General features: G+C 39.4%; 1 protein-coding gene and 1 long non-coding RNA gene across 9 annotated transcripts in view; one reads left to right on the top strand and one right to left on the bottom strand.

The window, feature by feature from the left end:
- The window catches only part of NLN (neurolysin), a 61,940-nt gene that overhangs the window by 3,845 nt on the left and 39,124 nt on the right, over positions 1-18,971 (top strand). For all 5 annotated transcript variants that reach the window (XR_012645778.1, XM_074995498.1, XM_074995497.1 and 2 more), the window contains exons 2-5: positions 6,588-6,844; positions 10,540-10,688; positions 14,533-14,640; positions 16,676-16,778. Coding sequence is in view for 4 of the 5 variants with exons in the window: in XM_074995498.1 (XP_074851599.1) it covers positions 6,588-6,844; positions 10,540-10,688; positions 14,533-14,640; positions 16,676-16,778 (617 nt within the window). In the remaining variant the exon portion in view is untranslated. The remainder of the gene's footprint in view (positions 1-6,587; positions 6,845-10,539; positions 10,689-14,532; positions 14,641-16,675; positions 16,779-18,971) is intronic.
- The window catches only part of LOC142013738 (uncharacterized), an 81,238-nt gene continuing 72,992 nt past the window's right edge, over positions 10,726-18,971 (bottom strand). For all 4 annotated transcript variants that reach the window (XR_012645780.1, XR_012645779.1, XR_012645781.1 and 1 more), the window contains one exon: positions 10,726-12,800. This is a non-coding gene — a long non-coding RNA (uncharacterized LOC142013738). The remainder of the gene's footprint in view (positions 12,801-18,971) is intronic.

Here is an 18,971-nt window from a genome sequence, read left to right as displayed (position 1 = left end):
TCAGGTGCCTTTTTTGGAGCAGCCCTCATTGACTTCAATGGAACCAGGATTTCACCCGTAATGCATTTTTATTAATATTTTACATATACTCTTTGTGATAAAAGTTGGCATAACATATGCTTTGGTTGACAGAGATCTAAGGAAGGGCAGTTATAAGACTTTTTTAAAAAGTTCTTTGAGATGAAATCTTTAATGACTGTGTCACTTTAGAAGCTATAGTACAGATCTTTGGCAGGAAACTTAAAAAAAATTCTTCTTCCATATTGTTGTTAGAAAGACACACTGATCAGTTTATCTTTCTGAACCATTACCCTTTTTACCCATATGAATGATTGCTTTCTACACCTTGGCCTTTTTCATGGACTACAGAAAGCATAGTTTCATCTGAAGATGTTAATTTCACATGCTGGTCTCTTGTTTACTTGTGAGCTCTTATGTTTGTGCATGTTGCTTGGTTTTCTCCCTTGCGCTTCATTGCTGGATGAGAGAGTTCCAGATTAGAGAGGTTCAACCCGTACTTTATCCACACCTTGTCTCTTAATATCTTGGAACCAACCCAGATACAACATTGCATACAGATAAATTGTGACAGTCCGGGCTCTGTAGTGGGGTCACTCCCCATAAGCATGGGCAGCTGTTGATAATAGTAGCAGGTCTGTGGAGCTGCCCCTGTCCACTGGTTGGCCTCCCAGACTTTTTGATAGGCCTGATGGAGTTCTTTAACTTTCGCCCAGCATTGCATAGAGTCCTGGGAGTAACCTTGGGCGGACATCTTGCGTGCCATCTGATGATAGATGGCCACGTTTCTCTTGGCCACCCAAAGTCTCTCTGCCACTGACTGGTCTCCCAAAATGGCAATGAGATCAAGAATCTCCTGATGAGTCCAAGAAGGGGCTCTCTGGTGAGCCTGAGAAGAGCTAGTCAGATTACTGCCCTGAGCTCTCATGATTGCAGTACAGGGGTACTGATAATTGCTACCGATGCAGTGCGATGGCTACCAATGTGGTGCAACACAATGGGCAAAGGGATTTTTTCATAATCGATGCTCTTTATATTTGCAGGGCTGGGCTGCTAAATTCCAATTTAAAGTTTAATTCAAATTTAATTTCCATCAAAATTTTGTGGACTTACTTTGACAGTCTTGCACAATGAGGCAGCCATACTTGGAGGGTCACTGTGTAGCTTTGTGGAATACATACGGGACACGGCTGGAGGCTAACACGTGTGCCTTGATCTGAGATTTTAAATTCACAATTGATGCTATACCTGTCCTGTAATATCAATTTTTTAAATCAGCATTACAGCTCAATAGATCAAGTTAACAGTATTACATGTGAAGACAGCCACTTTTTAATATCGAACTAATGCCTTGAAATTCGAATTTATCTCATAGTGTAGATGCAGCCCAATGAGATACGATTTACTGTCAACAAAAGAGCTGAAAGTGAAACACATCTGTTCTACCACCATGTTTATTCTGTGAACACAAGTAGAAATTAAGCAGCAGTAACTGAAAGAGATAACTGAAAGAAATTCAAAGCCAGTTTGCCCTTGAGAAGCAATATTTGCCTTATACTGAAGACTAGCCTGGTAGGACTAAAAACTCATATCTTCAGGTAATTGTGATCATAAAGCAAATAGGAGATTTAAAACTTTTCCATTTACTAAGCTGATTACTCTATGGCACAGCTTTGTAATTAATTATTTTAACTCCTACTAATAAAGCAAAATAAATTATGATATGAAAAAAGGGACTATGTTTTGATAAGTTAACTGTGCAAACTAATACCCATACATAATTAAAGTTTTTAAAAAATGAAAAGTGGTCATTATTACAAGATGACTGCAGTAACAGATATCTTTACATGATAAATGTTAATTACTTAAGAACATCACCCCAACTGTGTTACCAGTTATTTGGGAGTAACAAATTAGTGTGGTATACATATAAGAACTCATATCTGGCATAATAATGTAGTGTTTATGTGGCCGAGATGAAAAATGGTGACTCTGCAAGCAGTTTGAAAAGGACATAGTTGTGTGGCTTTCATTTCAAGTTATGTCTTTGTAGCTGAAATGTTCTACTGTTCTGTGAAAGGAGTTTTCTACAAGTAATTAAAGCCAATTATTTTGTACACCTATAAAGAAACATCATCAGTCTTACCCAAATGTATTAATGAAACATTATTTGATCTTCGTGTAAATGGTGTATTCTAGTCCTTCAACACAGCTCAGACAAGAGATTTATAGATTGCCTCTCAACTGCAGAAGTTGGTACAATAAAATTTATTACTTCACACATATTGTCTCTATCATTTGTTTGGTTTAGCTAATTTTTTTCACTCCAAGTCAATTCCCTGTCAAACTTTGGCTGTAGTTCTCGGCTCCAGAATATGGTTTCTGTCAAATCATTGTCTCTCATTTTTCCATACTTGTGGCTTAGTGCTTGCTGTAATATGCATACTTCATTGTCACCCACTATTGCAAGGGTGAGCAAACTTTTTACATCAGGCCCCACTTTTCGCCCCTGCAATTAGCCAGGTCCCCCCCCCCCCCCAACCTGTGGGAGGACCACAGGAAGGGATGCAATAGGGGAGGCACTCAGGAAGGGATGGCATGCTCAGGAAGGTGGTGGTGGGGGGCTCTAGGGGGTGCCCTGAAGGGGGAAGGTTGCTCAAAGGGAGGACCCCAGGAACGTATGTGGGGGACTCAAGGGGTGCCCCGAGGGGGACATGGTGCTCAGAGGGATGTCTCACAGGGAACACCTTGGGGGATGAGCTGCTTCACTACCTCCATCTCATAGGCATTGCCCTTGCTGCATTTCTGGCCACTGAGCTTAGCACTGTTGTAGAGCAGGGAGGTGGTGACCCAGGGCTGTGCTGTGAAAATGGGTGGTAATAGCACCAGGCTGAAGGCAAGCCTGCACTTCTACCGGCAGCAACACTCCACACCATCATCACAGTGGGGGGACTTCAGGGGGTCCAGCATGACACAGGCTGCAGGGACAAATGCGACCACCTTATCAAGCTGGGAACTTGCCAACTGCTTCTCTGTTTGGCTCAGGGCCTCTGTACGTTCCAATTGGCCCAGCGTCAGTGGGTCATTCCCCTGGTGAGAGCAGTGGTGGAGTCCATGGTGAAGAAAGCGGAGAGTCTAGTGAGGCAGCGAAAGCTGCAGGGAGGATGAGGAGGAGCCAATCACACTGGACTCCCCCCTTACAAAATGTTGCACCCCCAACTTTGTGCACCTCTGCTCTATTGGATGCTAATGTTTTGGTTCTTGCAAAATATATTTTCATATTATCTATGTATCTATAGACAGATATTAACTCTAGGTTTAAGTTGGACATGAGAATTCTGAGTTTTCCTATTAATACACTGCTGTGAATTTTCAGATTACTCCTGTAAAGAATCCTACAGAGTATGATCAAATCTTTGTTCACAGACAGGAACCTCTCCCATGGAGCTGGAAGCAGCTGCATAATTAAACATATGAGATTTATTCACCTCCTAGTTAGTTTCACTCATATTCTGAGGCAGCTGGATGTACGTAGGTGTTACCCTCCACTGAGAAAAGGAGAGAAATGAGACAAAAACAGGAGGGTCAAAGAAAGGAAGGAAAATGGGGTGGTGGGGGGAAAATTGACAGAACAGCTAAAGGAAAGTAAGAGAAATGAACAAAAAGGGAAAGGACCTGTCTTTGAAAACAACAGAAAAAATGGGGAGGAGGTGAAGAGGGAGGAGACAAACAAAAACAGAAAAAGCCATACCACCAGCCAACAGGGCCAAAAATAAAAACAAGGCCCATGATGACTGCTCTGCTGACACCACCCTTTGATGGACTCTTCCATTACATCTTTCCCAGCCAAATGGGATAGTGCTATCTCTGCAGATCATAGGTATCTACTCTCTAACTAGAAGAGGACCCTCTTCAGCTAGAACAGGGTCTCCTCAGGTGGTCTCGTCTTCAAGATAGGGATTGCCACAACCCCATTTGGACGTGAAAATGTCTACATACGGAAGAAAAAGATCATAAGTAACATTGATGCAGTGGTGCAGGGAAAATCAGATGTATGCAAAGTCCCCTCAGTCCTGCTTCTTGTTCAGTCAATCACTCATATGAACTGGTTTGTTTGCATTTGTAAGAGACAGTGTTCTTGTTTACGATGTCATCTGAAAGTGAGAACAGACATCTAGCCAGTTTTGCAAGATATCTGGCTGCCAGATATGCTGAAGATTCATATGTCCATGTTTCAGTCATCATTTCAGGCAACATGAGTTCAGGATGTTGACTGGTTCCACGTGATAACGATCCAAATCAGTACCAAACAATGCATACTCATTTTTAATATCTGAGTCAGATGCCCCAGCTGGTTGGTATGCATTTTTGGTTGTTCAGGTTCTGTCTTTTCCACATCAGAGTTTTGCTCTTTTTAAAGTTCTGAGAGCATGCCCCATTCCTCATTACTCTGAGATTTTGGAAGGCACTTCAGGTTCTTAAACCATGGGGCGAGTGCTGGAGCTATCTTTAGAAATTTTACATTGGTACCTTTTTGTGTTTTGTGAAAGCTACAGCGATCGTGTTCTTAAAATGAGCAACATGGGTTGGGACATCATCTGAGAATGTTATACTATGATATATGTCAGAATGTGGGTAAACAGGAGACATGCAATTCTCCTTCTACAAGGAGCTCAATCACAAATTTAATTAACACTTTATTTTTGAATGTCATCCACATGGAAGGATGTTCTCTGGAATGGTGGCCAAAGCATTAAGGGGCATGGGAATGTTTAGCATATCTGGCGTGTAGGTACTTTGCTATGCCAGCTACAAAAGTGCCATGCAAACACCTGTTCTCACTTTGTTGTGTGACACTGTAAGTAACAAGATGGAGCATTGTCTGCTGTAAATGTAAACCAACTTGTCTTAGTGGTTGGCTAAACAAGAAGTAGGACTGAGTGACTTGTAGGTTCTGAGGCTTTACATTGCTTTGGTTTTGAATGTAGTTATGTAACAAAACAAAATCTACATTTGTAAGTTGCACTTTCAGAATGGGGAGATTGTACTATAGTACTTGTATGGGGTGAATTGAAGAATATTATTTAATTTGTTTTATCTTTTTACAGTGCAAATATTTGTAATATTATATACAGTTTGATTTTAGTTACAATTCAGAATACATATGAGAAAAATATCCAAAATATTTAATACATTTCTATTGATATTTTAGTATTTAACAGTGCAATTAAGATTGATGAATTGTGATTTTTAAAATTGTGATTAATTTTATTGAATTAATTGTGTGAGTTGTGTGATTAAATGACAGCCCTCCCTGACGGCTGCTCTAAAGAGAAGGGTGAGAAACTGTTTTCAGTGGTGTCAGATGGCAGAAGAAAGAGTAATGGTCTGAAGTTGAAGAGGGAGAGATGTAGGTTAGATATTAGGAAAAGCTACTTCACCAGGAGGGTGGTGAAGCATTGGAATGTGTTGCCTAGGGAGTGGTGGATTCTCCATCCCTTGAGGTTTTAAGTCCCAACTTGACAAGGTCCTGGCTGGGATGACTTAGTGGGAGGTTGATCCTGCTTGAAGCAGGGGGCTGGACTAGATGACCTCCTGAGGTCCCTTCCAGCCCTATGATTTTATGCTAAGATACAGATAAGTGAATGAGTAGATTAAAACAGAAAGATTGGGGCCTGGAAAAATAACACCTCCAACTGAAATTTTGAAATTGTTCCCTTCTTCATGAACCCCTGCAAAATGCTGACTCATAACTATGTATGTGCGTTGTCTTAATGGTTAGTAGTGCAAATGTAGCTGTTGATCACAGTACTGGAGATGTTCCTTATACATTTTTCTGCCTAACCAAGTCTGAAATATGGTTGACTAAATTAATCAAAGTTATTAACTGAACGAGGTTTTATAGATATGAGAAACCTTCAGACCTTTTCCAACATCAGAGGAAAACAGTATTAAATCCTTATACACAATCTGGAACAGTTAAAATAGTAAATTTTGAAGCAAGATGCTAGGAGGTAATTTGCTTTCATGAGCTGGAAAACAGCAGACATTCAACTTAAGTATAAAACTATCCATTTTAATTTATACTTCCAAATTCTTTTTTTTTTTCCTTCTGGCATTTTGTTTAGGTTACATGCAACTTACTATCCTTCATAGCCTAGATTTCATTGCATATTCTCTTTTACTTGTCTCAAAATACAAAACACTATAGTCTTTTTCCATGGGGTTCCATTACATGGTATTCTGAATAACTCAGTCTTCTAAGAAAAAAAACTTTTATTTATTTTTGCTTAACTGAAAGATTATTCTCTCTTTTTTGCATACATATTTGATGGCACTTGTCATCTAATGGGATGGAGGGCAGATATCTGAATTATTTTAAAATACATATTTATTTAATAAAAATACGTGTCTAGGGTCCTACAGAGGTAAAAAATAGACCTAAAAAGGAATGTGCTGTTATATATAAAAATAGTTTTAAAAGTAATTTCATTTTAAAAAATAATTCACAATCGAGGGTTTGCTTCAATTATATTCTTACTCTTCTAAATTCATTTTTAAAATTTCAGAGCTGGTGGCCAAAGGCTTTTACTGAGAATGACATTGGGAACAGAAATGTCTGCCCATCTTAAGGCCTCTTCGTATGCAGCATCAGGCCGAAACTTTTTGAAATGGGACCTGTCACCAGAGCAAATCAGAACAAGAACAGAAGATCTGATCACGAAAACAAAGCAAGTGTATGACAATGTTGGAATGCTTGATTTTGAAAATGTAACGTATGAGAACACTATTCAGGCTCTGGCCAATATAGAAGTGGAGTATACAGGTGAGTAAGTGGAGTTTAATACTCTACTTCTCTGAATTCATTCTATACAGAAAACAGAGTTCTGGAAGCAATGCAGAAAAAGCAGTTACCACTTGTAAGTCTAATATGTGTCCTTTTGGGCTAGAGAAAGTAGAGATCTCAGAAATGATATTTATTTATTCATATTCATGTTTGGCCTTTCCACAGCTTTTGTTGTGATCAGCCATGAAGTTCTGCTGCCCTGCCTTACGTACATGACAAGGGGTAGCAAGACCATGCTGGTATTGCTTCTCTCATTTCTCTGAGTGCATTGAGAGAGTTGTAGTAAGATAAGGTCCTGAAACATAAGCCTATATACACAGGCCTGGTGTAAGGCCTAAAGCCTTCATGACAATAGAGAAGACATTAATAAGTAATGCTAAGCTGTGAGCAAGAGGCAGGTCCCTGCTCACCAACCTTGGCATTAACAAGGTTGGTAATGTAAAACGCTGAGTTATAATAGGCCCACATGCAGAACAATAATTGGAACTACATACCAGCTGTAACACGGTAATTGGTACTGGTCATAAGTTGAAAGTGCATTTCAAAAGCATGGTAACAGCTCATTAAAAAGGACCTTGATAATCACACTCCCCAAATGTATTGACCCATGTTCAGGAAAAAGTCTGAAATGACAATATGATGGATAGAGATGGGTGGTATCTAACTGATGTTAGAGAAAGGCAACCTGATACATCAGGAGTGATACTTAACTTGTTTGTACCTGTATGTCAGGTGGTGTCTTGGGGTGACTGTTTAGCGGACCTAAGGGATAGTGGGGGAATCTCCCACTGATTGAGTCAGTCCCTTGCAGGGAGTACATATGCATAGTGGTTTGATAGTGTCTATTCATAACTGTGACTCTACTTCATATGACAATAAATCTGGCCTGGCGCCTGAGAGTCTTATCAGATTCTGTTGTCTTTGGAGGTTCTCTTGGAGTCTGCTGTGTTGACTGCTTGTCCAAGTCAACAAAACACACGAGATTGAGCACACACACACACGCTGCCAAAAGGTTATTCACTGCAGTGAATCCTGACTACTACAAGAGTAATGAGGGGCATATGCTCTTCCACTTTCCGATTCCTCACCTGTGAGGTCTCAGAGGGCCTTATATTGAGATTCATTCTTGCCAGCAACTGCATGGAGCCACTAGGGGGCACTGTGCAACAGCATGGACTAAAGAGTCTGTAATTCTCAGATTTACAGATTTATAAATCCTTTATGATATAAACAGAAGCAAAACTTTCAGTCATTTGAGGGCCTTTTTGAGACTAGTATCTGAAGTCAGGTGACTGAGGTGATACTAGTAGGGGGATGGGAGCATTTCAGAGATCTCCCCTCCTCCACTTGTGAGGGCATCTACTCTTCTGTTAGACTTTTCTGTTTTATTCTTCTGTTAGACTCTTCACAGCTTCTTTGTGTCATATAACAATGCCATTACAAATAGCAAGAAGAGTGCTGTGACCATGCTTAATCCAAACAGTCTCCTTTCAGATTTAGCCACAGTGATGACCAATGAGCCGTTCATTCATGACCTTCACCCTGAATTATTGTAGCTCTCTGGATGCAGGAGAAAAAACTACCAGGCTCAAGTTAAAAATAAAATAAATAAAACATAAAGCTACTGTAGGTTCATAACACAGCAGTTATCTACACAAGCAGTTGTAGAGGACATGAAGAATACATATTACTCCAGTGCTCTTCTTTTTTTCTCTGGGTCCTCTCCAAATACTAGTTCTCACTTAATTATTGGGTCCCTCTTTTCAAAGCTCTAGGGTGGGACTGGTGTCTTTCCTGAGGCACCATGGTTTGTGATGCTAACCTCCCACAACAGCAACATTCCATTACATATTTAACCTCTCAAATCCAGCACTCCTTAGTCCAGACCATGGATATTCGAGGACAAGAGAGTATGAGGCTGGGGCTGTGTCCTGTACAGGAGCCCTACCTGCCCCACAGCAGCAGGGCCTAGAGCAGAGTCCCTCCTGCTCCTGTCCCACAGCAGCAGAGCCAGAGCCTTCCCATGGCAGCTCAGAGTTGTGGAGCCGGAGACCCCATCTGCCCCATGACAACACGGGGCCAGGAGCAGGAGCCTCCTGCCTGCCCCATGGCAACACAGGGCTGGGAACTGGAGCCTCAGCCTGCCCCACGGCACAGTGGGCCAGGATCTGGAGCCCTGGCCTGCCCCGTAGCAGAGCTGGCCAAGAGCAGGAGTCCCACAACAGCCTGAGAGGAGCAGGAGCCCTGTACCTGCCCTGTGGGCTCAAGGTATAGAGCCAGAGTACCCTAGCTGGCCCACAGGGAGCCTGGGCAAACTTTCTTGTTTGGGACCTATCAGGTCCCAACCATGTCAAACAAGGGAAATGTAACCTATAGAATCTGGCAGCCTTGAACATTAGACTCCAGTGAGCAGGGGAGAGAGCTTTCCCTGTGACTGGCCCATGCACCTGGAACTAATTCTTAGAAAACACCCTGATGACCACAAACCTCAGCAGCTTCAGAGTGAAATATAAAACTCTCTTATTTGTTTTATAACATGAACAAAACAAATTAATTTCAATCCCTAAAGATTGGAGAGAGAGCAAACCGTGGTTTTATATGCATCCCATAATTTTGAGAGAGAGACAGGATACCACAATGTTTGGTCATGTATAGTACCTTAATTTTTCACAAAGCTTTTTCAGTTAACTTTAAAATCTGTAACCAACTAATCTTTAGAACCTTCAGCTGCTAGCAAACTGTATCCCATGAAAAAAGCATTTGTTACACTTCTGTGTAAAATGTAGGAACAACGTGTAACTTGTAGGATATTAGCACTTTTCAAAAGGGAAAACTATAATTAGTTTTAATCAGGTCCTAATCAATTCATCCAGCTAGTCATTTAAAGTATGTATTTTATTATAGAACCCATGTTCATGTTTGTCCTTTGTATAGGGGCATGACAGTGCTGCTGAGAATTTAGTTTATTTTTCATCTCTAATCAAATTTATGTTACTAAGTTTGTGATCCCTGATAGTCTAAAATGTAAGCACACATCATCTCCCCCAGTTTTCATACTGATAGCTTTTACTAGTAATAAAAATATCTGTATATTCTCCTGCCCATTTTTGAATTATTTGAAGGAGAATTGTAAAGATTCAAAACTTGCTACTTCCAGTATTCTAGAGTCAGGGAATGTGTGATGTCCATTACAAATAATTTATTTTAAATGTCTACTTCCTGTACTTTTAAAAGTTTCATACCATTTCAAAACATAACATTACTTCAGTGCTGTAAATATATTTGTATTAAACCTTTACTAACTCAATACTGATCTTGTGGAACAATTAAAATGGGGACATCGTCAGGGTGGTTAGATTGATCATGTATAATACCCACAAAATAAGCATTTGTTCAAATTGTAATTGCTGCTATGTATATCGTTATATTAGTTCATTTTTATGTAACCTGCAATCAATTTATCTGTATATTCTAATCAGTGGTTGCTTCACATACCTATTTATATTTGTTAATTTTTGAAGGCTTGTGTGAAAACAAAAAATACGGAACATTTACTAAAATAACTTGTCTGTTCCTAGAATGTTCCTCATCCTGAAAAAAAAAATTGACATGAACTGATTGTACTGTAAGTACTTGGTGCATATTATAAAATATATATATGTATATTTTAATAGTGGAAAGAAGCATGTTGGACTTCCCACAGCATGTGTCATCCAACAAAGATGTGTGCTCTGCAAGCACACAAGCTGACAAAAGGCTTTCATGTTTTGATGTGGAGATGAGCATGAGAGAAGATGTGTTTCATAGGATTGTTTATTTACAGGTAAATGATAAAGAAGATAAGTAAAGATAACCTGTGGTGGAATATGTAAGATGCTAGCAGTGAAACTTATTGGCTTGCAGATGAGCTAGAGCACACACTAGTTCACTGTTTTTCACTTTATTAGCGTTAGGAATGTCCACATTTTTTGTTGTTTAAGTTATTCTAGAAGTCAGTAATGCCGATACAAACAAAATTCTATGGGTTTACCATTAGGCTGTTAACTTATTTTCAAGTGTTTTCATAATGTGCCTCATCCTCCAAGTGAGCACCATCATAAATATAACAGTTTAATCAAGTGTATATTATTAATTTAATAATTCAATCTAAATAAAAATAGTTAAAATTTACCATGGTGGCCTCACTTTTCTTATCCAAATGTATGAAATAGTATTTATCATTCTTCAATTTAGTAATTTTAAAATATTAAGCAAATAATCAGATTTAAATAATTTTAACATATTTGTCTGTCCCTGTTCCAGGTATGAATCCCGTTATGCTTATTGTTCCACATAGCTTGTAAAGCACTGGGACCACTGACTGCAGGAATCATTTCTCTGCTATCCCTTTCAGTACTGTTGCTTTTTTAAATACTAACTAGAACTCTTGATATTATTTGCTGAGAGAGCTGAATAGAGAATTTTATTCCCCCATCATCTTTTATTGCTATGCTTTCTAATCATGTGTTGCACCATTTGCTTTCCTATTTGCTATTTCCATACAGTTTGTGTGAGACTCTCTGAATATTTTAGGCTACATCTACACGTGCACGCTACATTGAAATAGCTTATTTCAATGTAGCGACATCGAAATAGTCTATTTCGATGAATAACATCTACACGTCCTCCAGGGCTGGCAACGTCGACGTTCAACTTCGACGTTGGGTAGCACCACATCGAAATAGGCGCTGCGAGGGAACATCTACACGCCAAAGTAGCACACATCGAAATAAGGGTGCCAGGAACAGCTGCAGACAGGGTCACAGGGCGGACTCAACAGCAAGCCGCTCCCTTAAAGGGCCCCTCCCAGACACAGTTGCACTAAACAACACAAGATCCACAGAGCCGACAACTGGTTGCAGACCCTGTGCATGCAGCATGGATCCCCAGCTGCCGCAGCAGCAGCCAAAAGCCCTGGGCGAAGCGCTGCTGCACACGGTGACCATAGAGCCCCGCAGGGGCTGGAGAGAGAGCATCTCTCAACCCCTTAGCTGATGGCCGCCATGGCAGACCCCGCTATTTCGATGTTGCGGGACGCGGATCGTCTACACGTGCCCTACTTTGACGTTCAACTTTGAAGTAGGGCGCTATTCCCGTCCCCTCATGGGGTTAGCGACTTCGACGTCTTGCCACCTAACGTCGATTTCAACTTCAAAATAGCACCCAACACGTGTAGCCGTGACGGGCGCTATTTCGAAGTTGGCGCCGCTACTTCGAAGTAGCGTGCACATGTAGACACGGCCTTACAGTCCCAGTGTACAATAATTTGTTGTTTTATTTGTGTGTGTTGGCAATAGTATGTTTTCATATATTTCCCTTTTTTACATAACTGATAATCTGAATTAAATAATGTGATTTTTATGTTATATACATTGTGTTTATGGGATCCTCATGGGTTCAGCTGTAATTGAAATTATTTTTTTTCAAATTATGGGCATGTGTAGCAGTCACTTGTGAAAACCGAATATAAATATCTACCGTAATTACCATTGTTCAATAGAATCCTTTCCTACTCACCTTGGTATTCATTTTATTTAAACTTCTACTTGGTATACTTATTTCAGAATACTATAATGCTTAATTTCTCTTTTTGTTAATTCTTTAAATTAGTTGAGGGGTTTTCCATTTCATTTAAACATTACAACAATATGCAGATATTTATTAATTATATATTTATCACTTGTATATGACTTGGGCCAAGATCTTAGATCTGACTATTCCTACAATTCACAGTGTCTGGGAGAAGAACACTTTTGGGAGAGGACATGCATCTGTGTAATTTCCTTCATCAAGACCAGGTTGAATCTTGCTACGTTGATTATGATGTGTGACTCCTCTGTTCTTGCAAGTTGTTTCCTCAGTTGTATCTGTAGACTAACTTTTCCAAGTAGAGTTTCTAGCAGAAGAGGAGAGAATGAAATAAAAACATTACAAACATTGTAGCCATTATAAGAAGATACCCTTGTTTATTTCAGTGCAGTATTTCTATCAAATTGGGGTTTACTTGGAATTTTCAGAGCTAAAGCATGGATTCTTAATTTAAACAGTATGGCTAGGGCTACACTGAGCTGTAGTACCAGCAGCTTGATGCAAATAGATGGTCATTTGCATATTTGCAGAGCTAATTTGCATATTCACATGAGATCACCCTTTTGGCTGAGGTTGGTGCTGGCAGAAAACAAGCAGTGTAGAAATGGTTCTGCCGGCAAAAACCCCCTTTGTTGGCAGCCTCTTATCCCTGATTTTTCCCAGACATAAGAAGCTGCCAGCAAAAGGGTGTTTTGCCAGCAGAACCACGTCTGCACTGCTTGTTTTCTGCCAGGAGCAGCCTCTGCCAGCAGGGCGATATGGTGTGAATATACAAGTTAACTTCACAAATAAGCAAATGATCAGCCATTTGCATCAAGCTGCTGACACTACTATTTCATTTAGCCCTAGCCTATGAGCCTTCTTAGGACCAAGTTAACAGCACAGTGGAAAAAGGGCCCCTCAGACGCTCATTATTTATTATGGTTGTATCCCAAGAAAAGTTATATGTTAAATCCTAACGTCTTAGATGTCCCTGACCCTAGTCCATTTTTACTCATTTAATTAAGCTCTGAATCTGTTAGTTATTTATCATACTTATGCTACATCCTAAATCAATTTTATTAAAAAAAAAAATTGATAGAGGAAGATACGTGAGTGTTTTTATGTCTAATCAAATCAAAACGTTTTTTCTAAATTTAAAGGAAAAACTTCCATCCTAGACTTATGCAGTAGATGTATATTCCAGATCATCTTCTATAGGAAATTTTTACTTCTGTGATCTAAACCTTTGAATATTGGTGTTTATAATAGATTCTTAATGGTAATGTGTGTGATGAAGCAATAATACTAAGCCTAGTCACTTTTAACAACTGCACACAGTGGCTAGCATGGGCATGCTTAAGAATGTTACCAAACCTCCCCACCCACACATCCTTAAAAAACTCTGCGTGTTTTAAACAGTTGCTTTTATCCAAGCATCCAGTATTCCACATTGTCTCCTTTGCTCAGTTTTCCTTAAAGACTTATTCACACAATATGTGGAATAGTATGATTATTCAAAAATGAAATATAAAATTATAGTATGTAAATGTCAGCAAAGAGACAAAAAACACTTCTTACCTGTAATTTTGAAAAAATCAGAAAAATTATATGAAGTACTCCAAGTTAGAACCTCTCACAAAACTTGTACATCAGATGCACATTGAGGGAGCTGAAATATCTTTAATAATTAGAAGCTTAAAATACTCACCATAATGTATTAAGGCCATTATTGTTATAAACTTTTACACAATTGTTCATCTTTAAACACAACTAGCTTACATAAGGTGAGTGAGATGTTTGTGAAGTTAGGCGTGAGCAAAATGTTTTCAGGATGGTACATCTTCAAACAGCCATAATGATATTTCTGTTAAAGGGTATATTTTATCAGGTGGCTGATAGGTTGAAAGTGAGGTTAAAAATCTTGGCCTAAAAAATGTAACAAGTTATTTGGTAACTTTGATTCTTACTTTTAATTATAGTAGGAAAACCGTATTCCTTTACACCTTGGAATACTTTTCTTTTTTCTGCTCATCATTTTCTATTTAATATAATTTCAGCAAAAGTGTGATCTTGGACATTTAAAGCCTGAAGCTAAGAGATACTTAGCAAAGTCAATTAAAATGGGAAGAAGAAATGGACTTCATCTTCCCAAAGAAGTACAGAGTGTGAGTATGGGTTTACTATATTTATAATATGAAGAAAGTATGGTTTTACTGCTGTGAAGAGTTTTCTAAGTATATGTTGGTGTTTCCATGCTCAAGTCTCAGTTAAGTGTTTTTGAGGCTACTCTTATGGAGACTGTAATGATGATAATTTGTACAAGACAAAGAAATACAATCTAAAAGATTTTAAAATAAACCCAGGTTTTTTGAAAGTGGGTAATGATTTTGAATTTATGAATTTTTGAGTGACTAACTAGAGACAGCTTAAAAGGTGCCTGATCATGAGAAAGTGAAGGGAAGAATTCCCTAAAATCAGGCCACTTTAGGCAGGCCCACCTCATAGGCCCAATGATATTTGGAGCCCCAGGCCTTTTAAATCACTTCTGGAGTCCTGTGCTGCATACTGTGTATGGTTCTGTAGGTGGGGGCTGGTATGGTGCACACCAACATTGCAGAGGACTAGCAGCCCCAGCCCTTCCCTTTCCAATCAAAGCTACACTCCTGCAAGGATGGAGTCAGCCTCTCCCCCACACATTGCCCAGGAGTTCAGCACGTCTGCTGTTCCCCCTACCTTTAAGACACTTCCTATTGGGCACTGAAAAATCAAACAGTTCTATGTAAACTGGAAAGCTTTTATCTTTTACCAACAGAAATTGAGCCAGTAAAAGATATTCTCTCACCCCCCTTGTCTCACTAACAGCACAGACTTGTGAATGTGAAGTAGCCCTCTGCCTTTCCCTGATAATTGTTCCCAATTGTTCTTCAATTGACTGGAGCTTAAATCTCTATTGTGCATATTTATATTATGGTAAGGTTCCTGATGCCTCCAGAAGGTAATTAGAAACTATCCCTGCGTCCACACGAGCCCCTTCCTTTCGAAAGGGGCATGTTAATGAGCGGGTTTGAAAGATGCTAATGAGGCACTACAATGAATATGCAGTGCCTTATTAGTATAATGGTGCCCACGACGATTCGAAAGTGCAGCTTTTCGAATCGCGCGCCTCCTGTGGAGACAGAACCTTCTGAAAGGAACCCCCAGTTTTCAAAAGCCCTTCTTCCTAACTTTCGAATTGCTGCGGCCGCTATTATGCTAAGGAGGCTCTGCATATTCACTGCAGCGCCTCATTAGCATCTTTTGAACCCACTCATTAACATGCCCCTTTCCAAATGAAGGGGCTCGTGTAGACCCAGCCTATATGTTTGGAGGCTGTGTTGGTGGCTTAGAGTGATGTAAAATCTTGACTATTTTTAAAATCTCAGAAACAGCAGAAATAAATTAATCACAATGTATGCAAACTATATGTAGGTAAATTTTGTAGTAAGGAGCAAGAACACCCCAGAAGCCAGCCTGATATGTCAAAAATATCTTCCTTATCCAATTTCTTGGGTTTAGGAAAATTTTTGGAATGCTGTTCTCTTTTATATATGTTATTTTCTTTCTGCTGTATTTTTAAAAGGTCCCAAACTAATCTAGGAGCTCTTTTTCAACAGCTTGTTCACACACCTTTGTTGTCTCTCTGCTCCTTTTGGGGCCATCTGCCATTTATCTTTAGGAAAACAATTCCTACTGAAATACAACAGCAAATTGTACATAAAATTTTAGACTTTTCAAACAAAAGAGAGAGAGGGGAACTGAGTGTTAATGCATTAAAAGCCACCTAAGAGCATTATTTTAATACATTGGTAGTTCTCAACCTGTGGCCTTGAACCCTACAGTGTCTACAGACTATGACTCAGGAGCCCACAAAAGACATAGACTGAAAACTGACTGAATGGAATTCAGCTATAAATACAGTCACTGGTATCCAAAAGGGGCTGCACTGCCCTTCAAAAAATTTTAGAGGTCTGCAAACGAAAAATGGTTGAGAACCACTGATTAACATGACCAAACCCTTGTGAGTTAACAAAATGTACTTCTAACGTTTGAGTCTGGGGTAAAAGAAACTTAGAGAAAGTTAAATTATTTTCACATGTAGCGCACCAATAGGTCATTACAGTTTTGTTTACTGATAGCCAGTTCAATTTATATTCAATTTAGGAAATAAAGACCATGAAGAAACAATTGAGTGAGCTGTGCATAGATTTCAACAAAAACCTTAATGAGGAAAACACATTCCTTACATTTTCTAAGAATGAACTTCGTGAGTACTGTATTTCTGTTTCTTTATAGCAGTAAAATTTCAGGAATCCCTTAAATAAGGATAAATAATCATATATAGAAAATAAAATTGTAACACTGTTACCCTGGGTGGTAGATTTCTTAGGTTGGGGGAGCCGGAGTCGACTGCCCTGCCCAGGCCCCCTGTCCTATGCTTGTCTGGCACCCCTCTCTGGTCCCCCTGTGCTCCAGCCAGGGCTGGGCTGCCCTCCCTGTGCTCGAGAGCTGGAGAGAGGGCAGCTGCACACTGCCCACCTTTCTCATGCTCTTTGGAAGTTGGGGGCTATTCTGAGGTGAGGTTTGGGGCTGGTGATTGTGTTGAGGAGGGGGTCTCTGTGTTCTGGTGGGGAGGCAGAAATAGTGGGCTTAGGGCAGAAGGGGCAGGGGTGGGGGCTAGCCTTCCCTAGTTGGGGGTTCATCTGTCACCCGTGAGTGTTGTAGCCTGTACTGGCTTCCTGACCTTCTCCAAATCCAACTTCATGTACTTAAAAATTCTTCATAACTTGCTTCTCCTAATCTCTCAGGTCTCATACTACTTATTGTCTTGCCAGCCCACTCTACTCCTCCCATTTTTAACTTACTTTAGCCTCTCTCTTGTCCACTACTGGGCAACACACTGTGATATTCGATCCATCTAAAACACTTCTCTGCTGTTCAGGAAGTTAAGCTACTTCTTTGTTTTAAGAATTACTTTATGGTCTTCATTTTTCATATGATTCGCTGTCTCTGTAAAGGATGTGGTGATCCTAGGTCTGGAGGTCACTATCAAATATATTTTTTGAGGTTATAGTTTTAAAAATATCTAATTTTATTAATATGCCTTAAAATGGGATTATCTTGTTAAATATATTTCTGATACTCATAAGTGAGGTGTTCATAATGTTCATTTTGTTTGATTTAGTTAAAAAAGAGCATTATTAGCCATAACATTTAGGCTGTATTTAGGAAGGGCATTTTTAAACTAAGATCTGTAGGAAAGCCAAAAGGTACAGAAGAGCATGTGGTTTGGCAGACATCCCTCAGAAGTGGATTTATTAAAGGGGATTCTTTACATCTTAATAGAGAGGAGAGGATAGAAATTGATAACCTGTATGTAGGAGCTGAAGAGAGAGAGTCCAAAAAAAAAAAAAAGAGTCCCAATCAACAACACCACATAAAGACACTCATATAAATATTGACAAGTTTTATAAGTGATTGAGTGCAAATGCACGGAGTGTAAATAGTAAGATGGGTGAATTTAAGTGTCTCATATTACATAAGGATATTATATAATTTGATTGAACAATGGTAATCAATGGGACATAGTAATAACATGTTATATAGGGGTGCCAGAGTCGGTCTTTGTTTGGGGGAAGTGCCACTATAAGTGAGAGAGAGCAGAAATGCTTAAAGTAAAAATCAAAAATGAATGAAATAGTACCATAAAATCTCTGTAGATAAAAATACTCGAATAACAAAAAGATTGCAGAAATATGCTACTTGACCACCTGATCCAGACAGTGAATGGTGACTGAATTTGTCTGGGAGACTAGGGATGCTCCAAAAACAGAAAACTGATACTAAAGGGATGTTTCAACCATCACCATCTTGAGTGGGTACATGTCACCTTAGGATGGGATGCAGAATTAGATTGCTTCTTGGAACAGCTAGTCCTAGAACCCACAAAAGGAGAGGTAGTTTATGATATTGTCTAAAGTAGAGAATAGATTCTGGTCCAAGATGTGAATACTGCTGAAGCACTCAGTAATAGTGACCCTAGTGTGATTAAATTTATCACCTTTATATTGGGGCAAAATACTAAAGAAGCTCCCCACTGTCACATTTCACTTCAAAAAGGGGAACTACGCAAAAATGAGGAAGCTAGTTAAAAGGAAATTGAAAGGAACACAGATAAGAGTGGAAGGCCAACAAGATTCATGGAAGCTATTTACAAACAGCACAATAGGGTCAGATTAAATTTAGATGACCCCCCCCCTTTTTTTTTTTAAACAAAAGCAGCAAGAGGACTAGAAATGTGCTGTTTCTAAGCAGCAGAGTGTAAACGGGTTAAAATTAACCCTTTAACCCTTTAAAATTGAAAGTTAAACTGTACTGAGGAAACTAGAAGGGAGCATAAACTTTTGCAAGTCAAGGGTAAAGTATAGTTTGGTAGGCCAAAAAAAGAATTTCAATAACA

Source organism: Carettochelys insculpta, chromosome 5 (genome assembly GCF_033958435.1).
Source record: "Carettochelys insculpta isolate YL-2023 chromosome 5, ASM3395843v1, whole genome shotgun sequence".
Classification (NCBI taxonomy): domain Eukaryota; kingdom Metazoa; phylum Chordata; order Testudines; family Carettochelyidae; genus Carettochelys; species Carettochelys insculpta.
The sequence above is the reverse complement of the archived record's forward strand: the minus strand, read 5'-3'. Positions and strand labels throughout refer to the sequence as shown.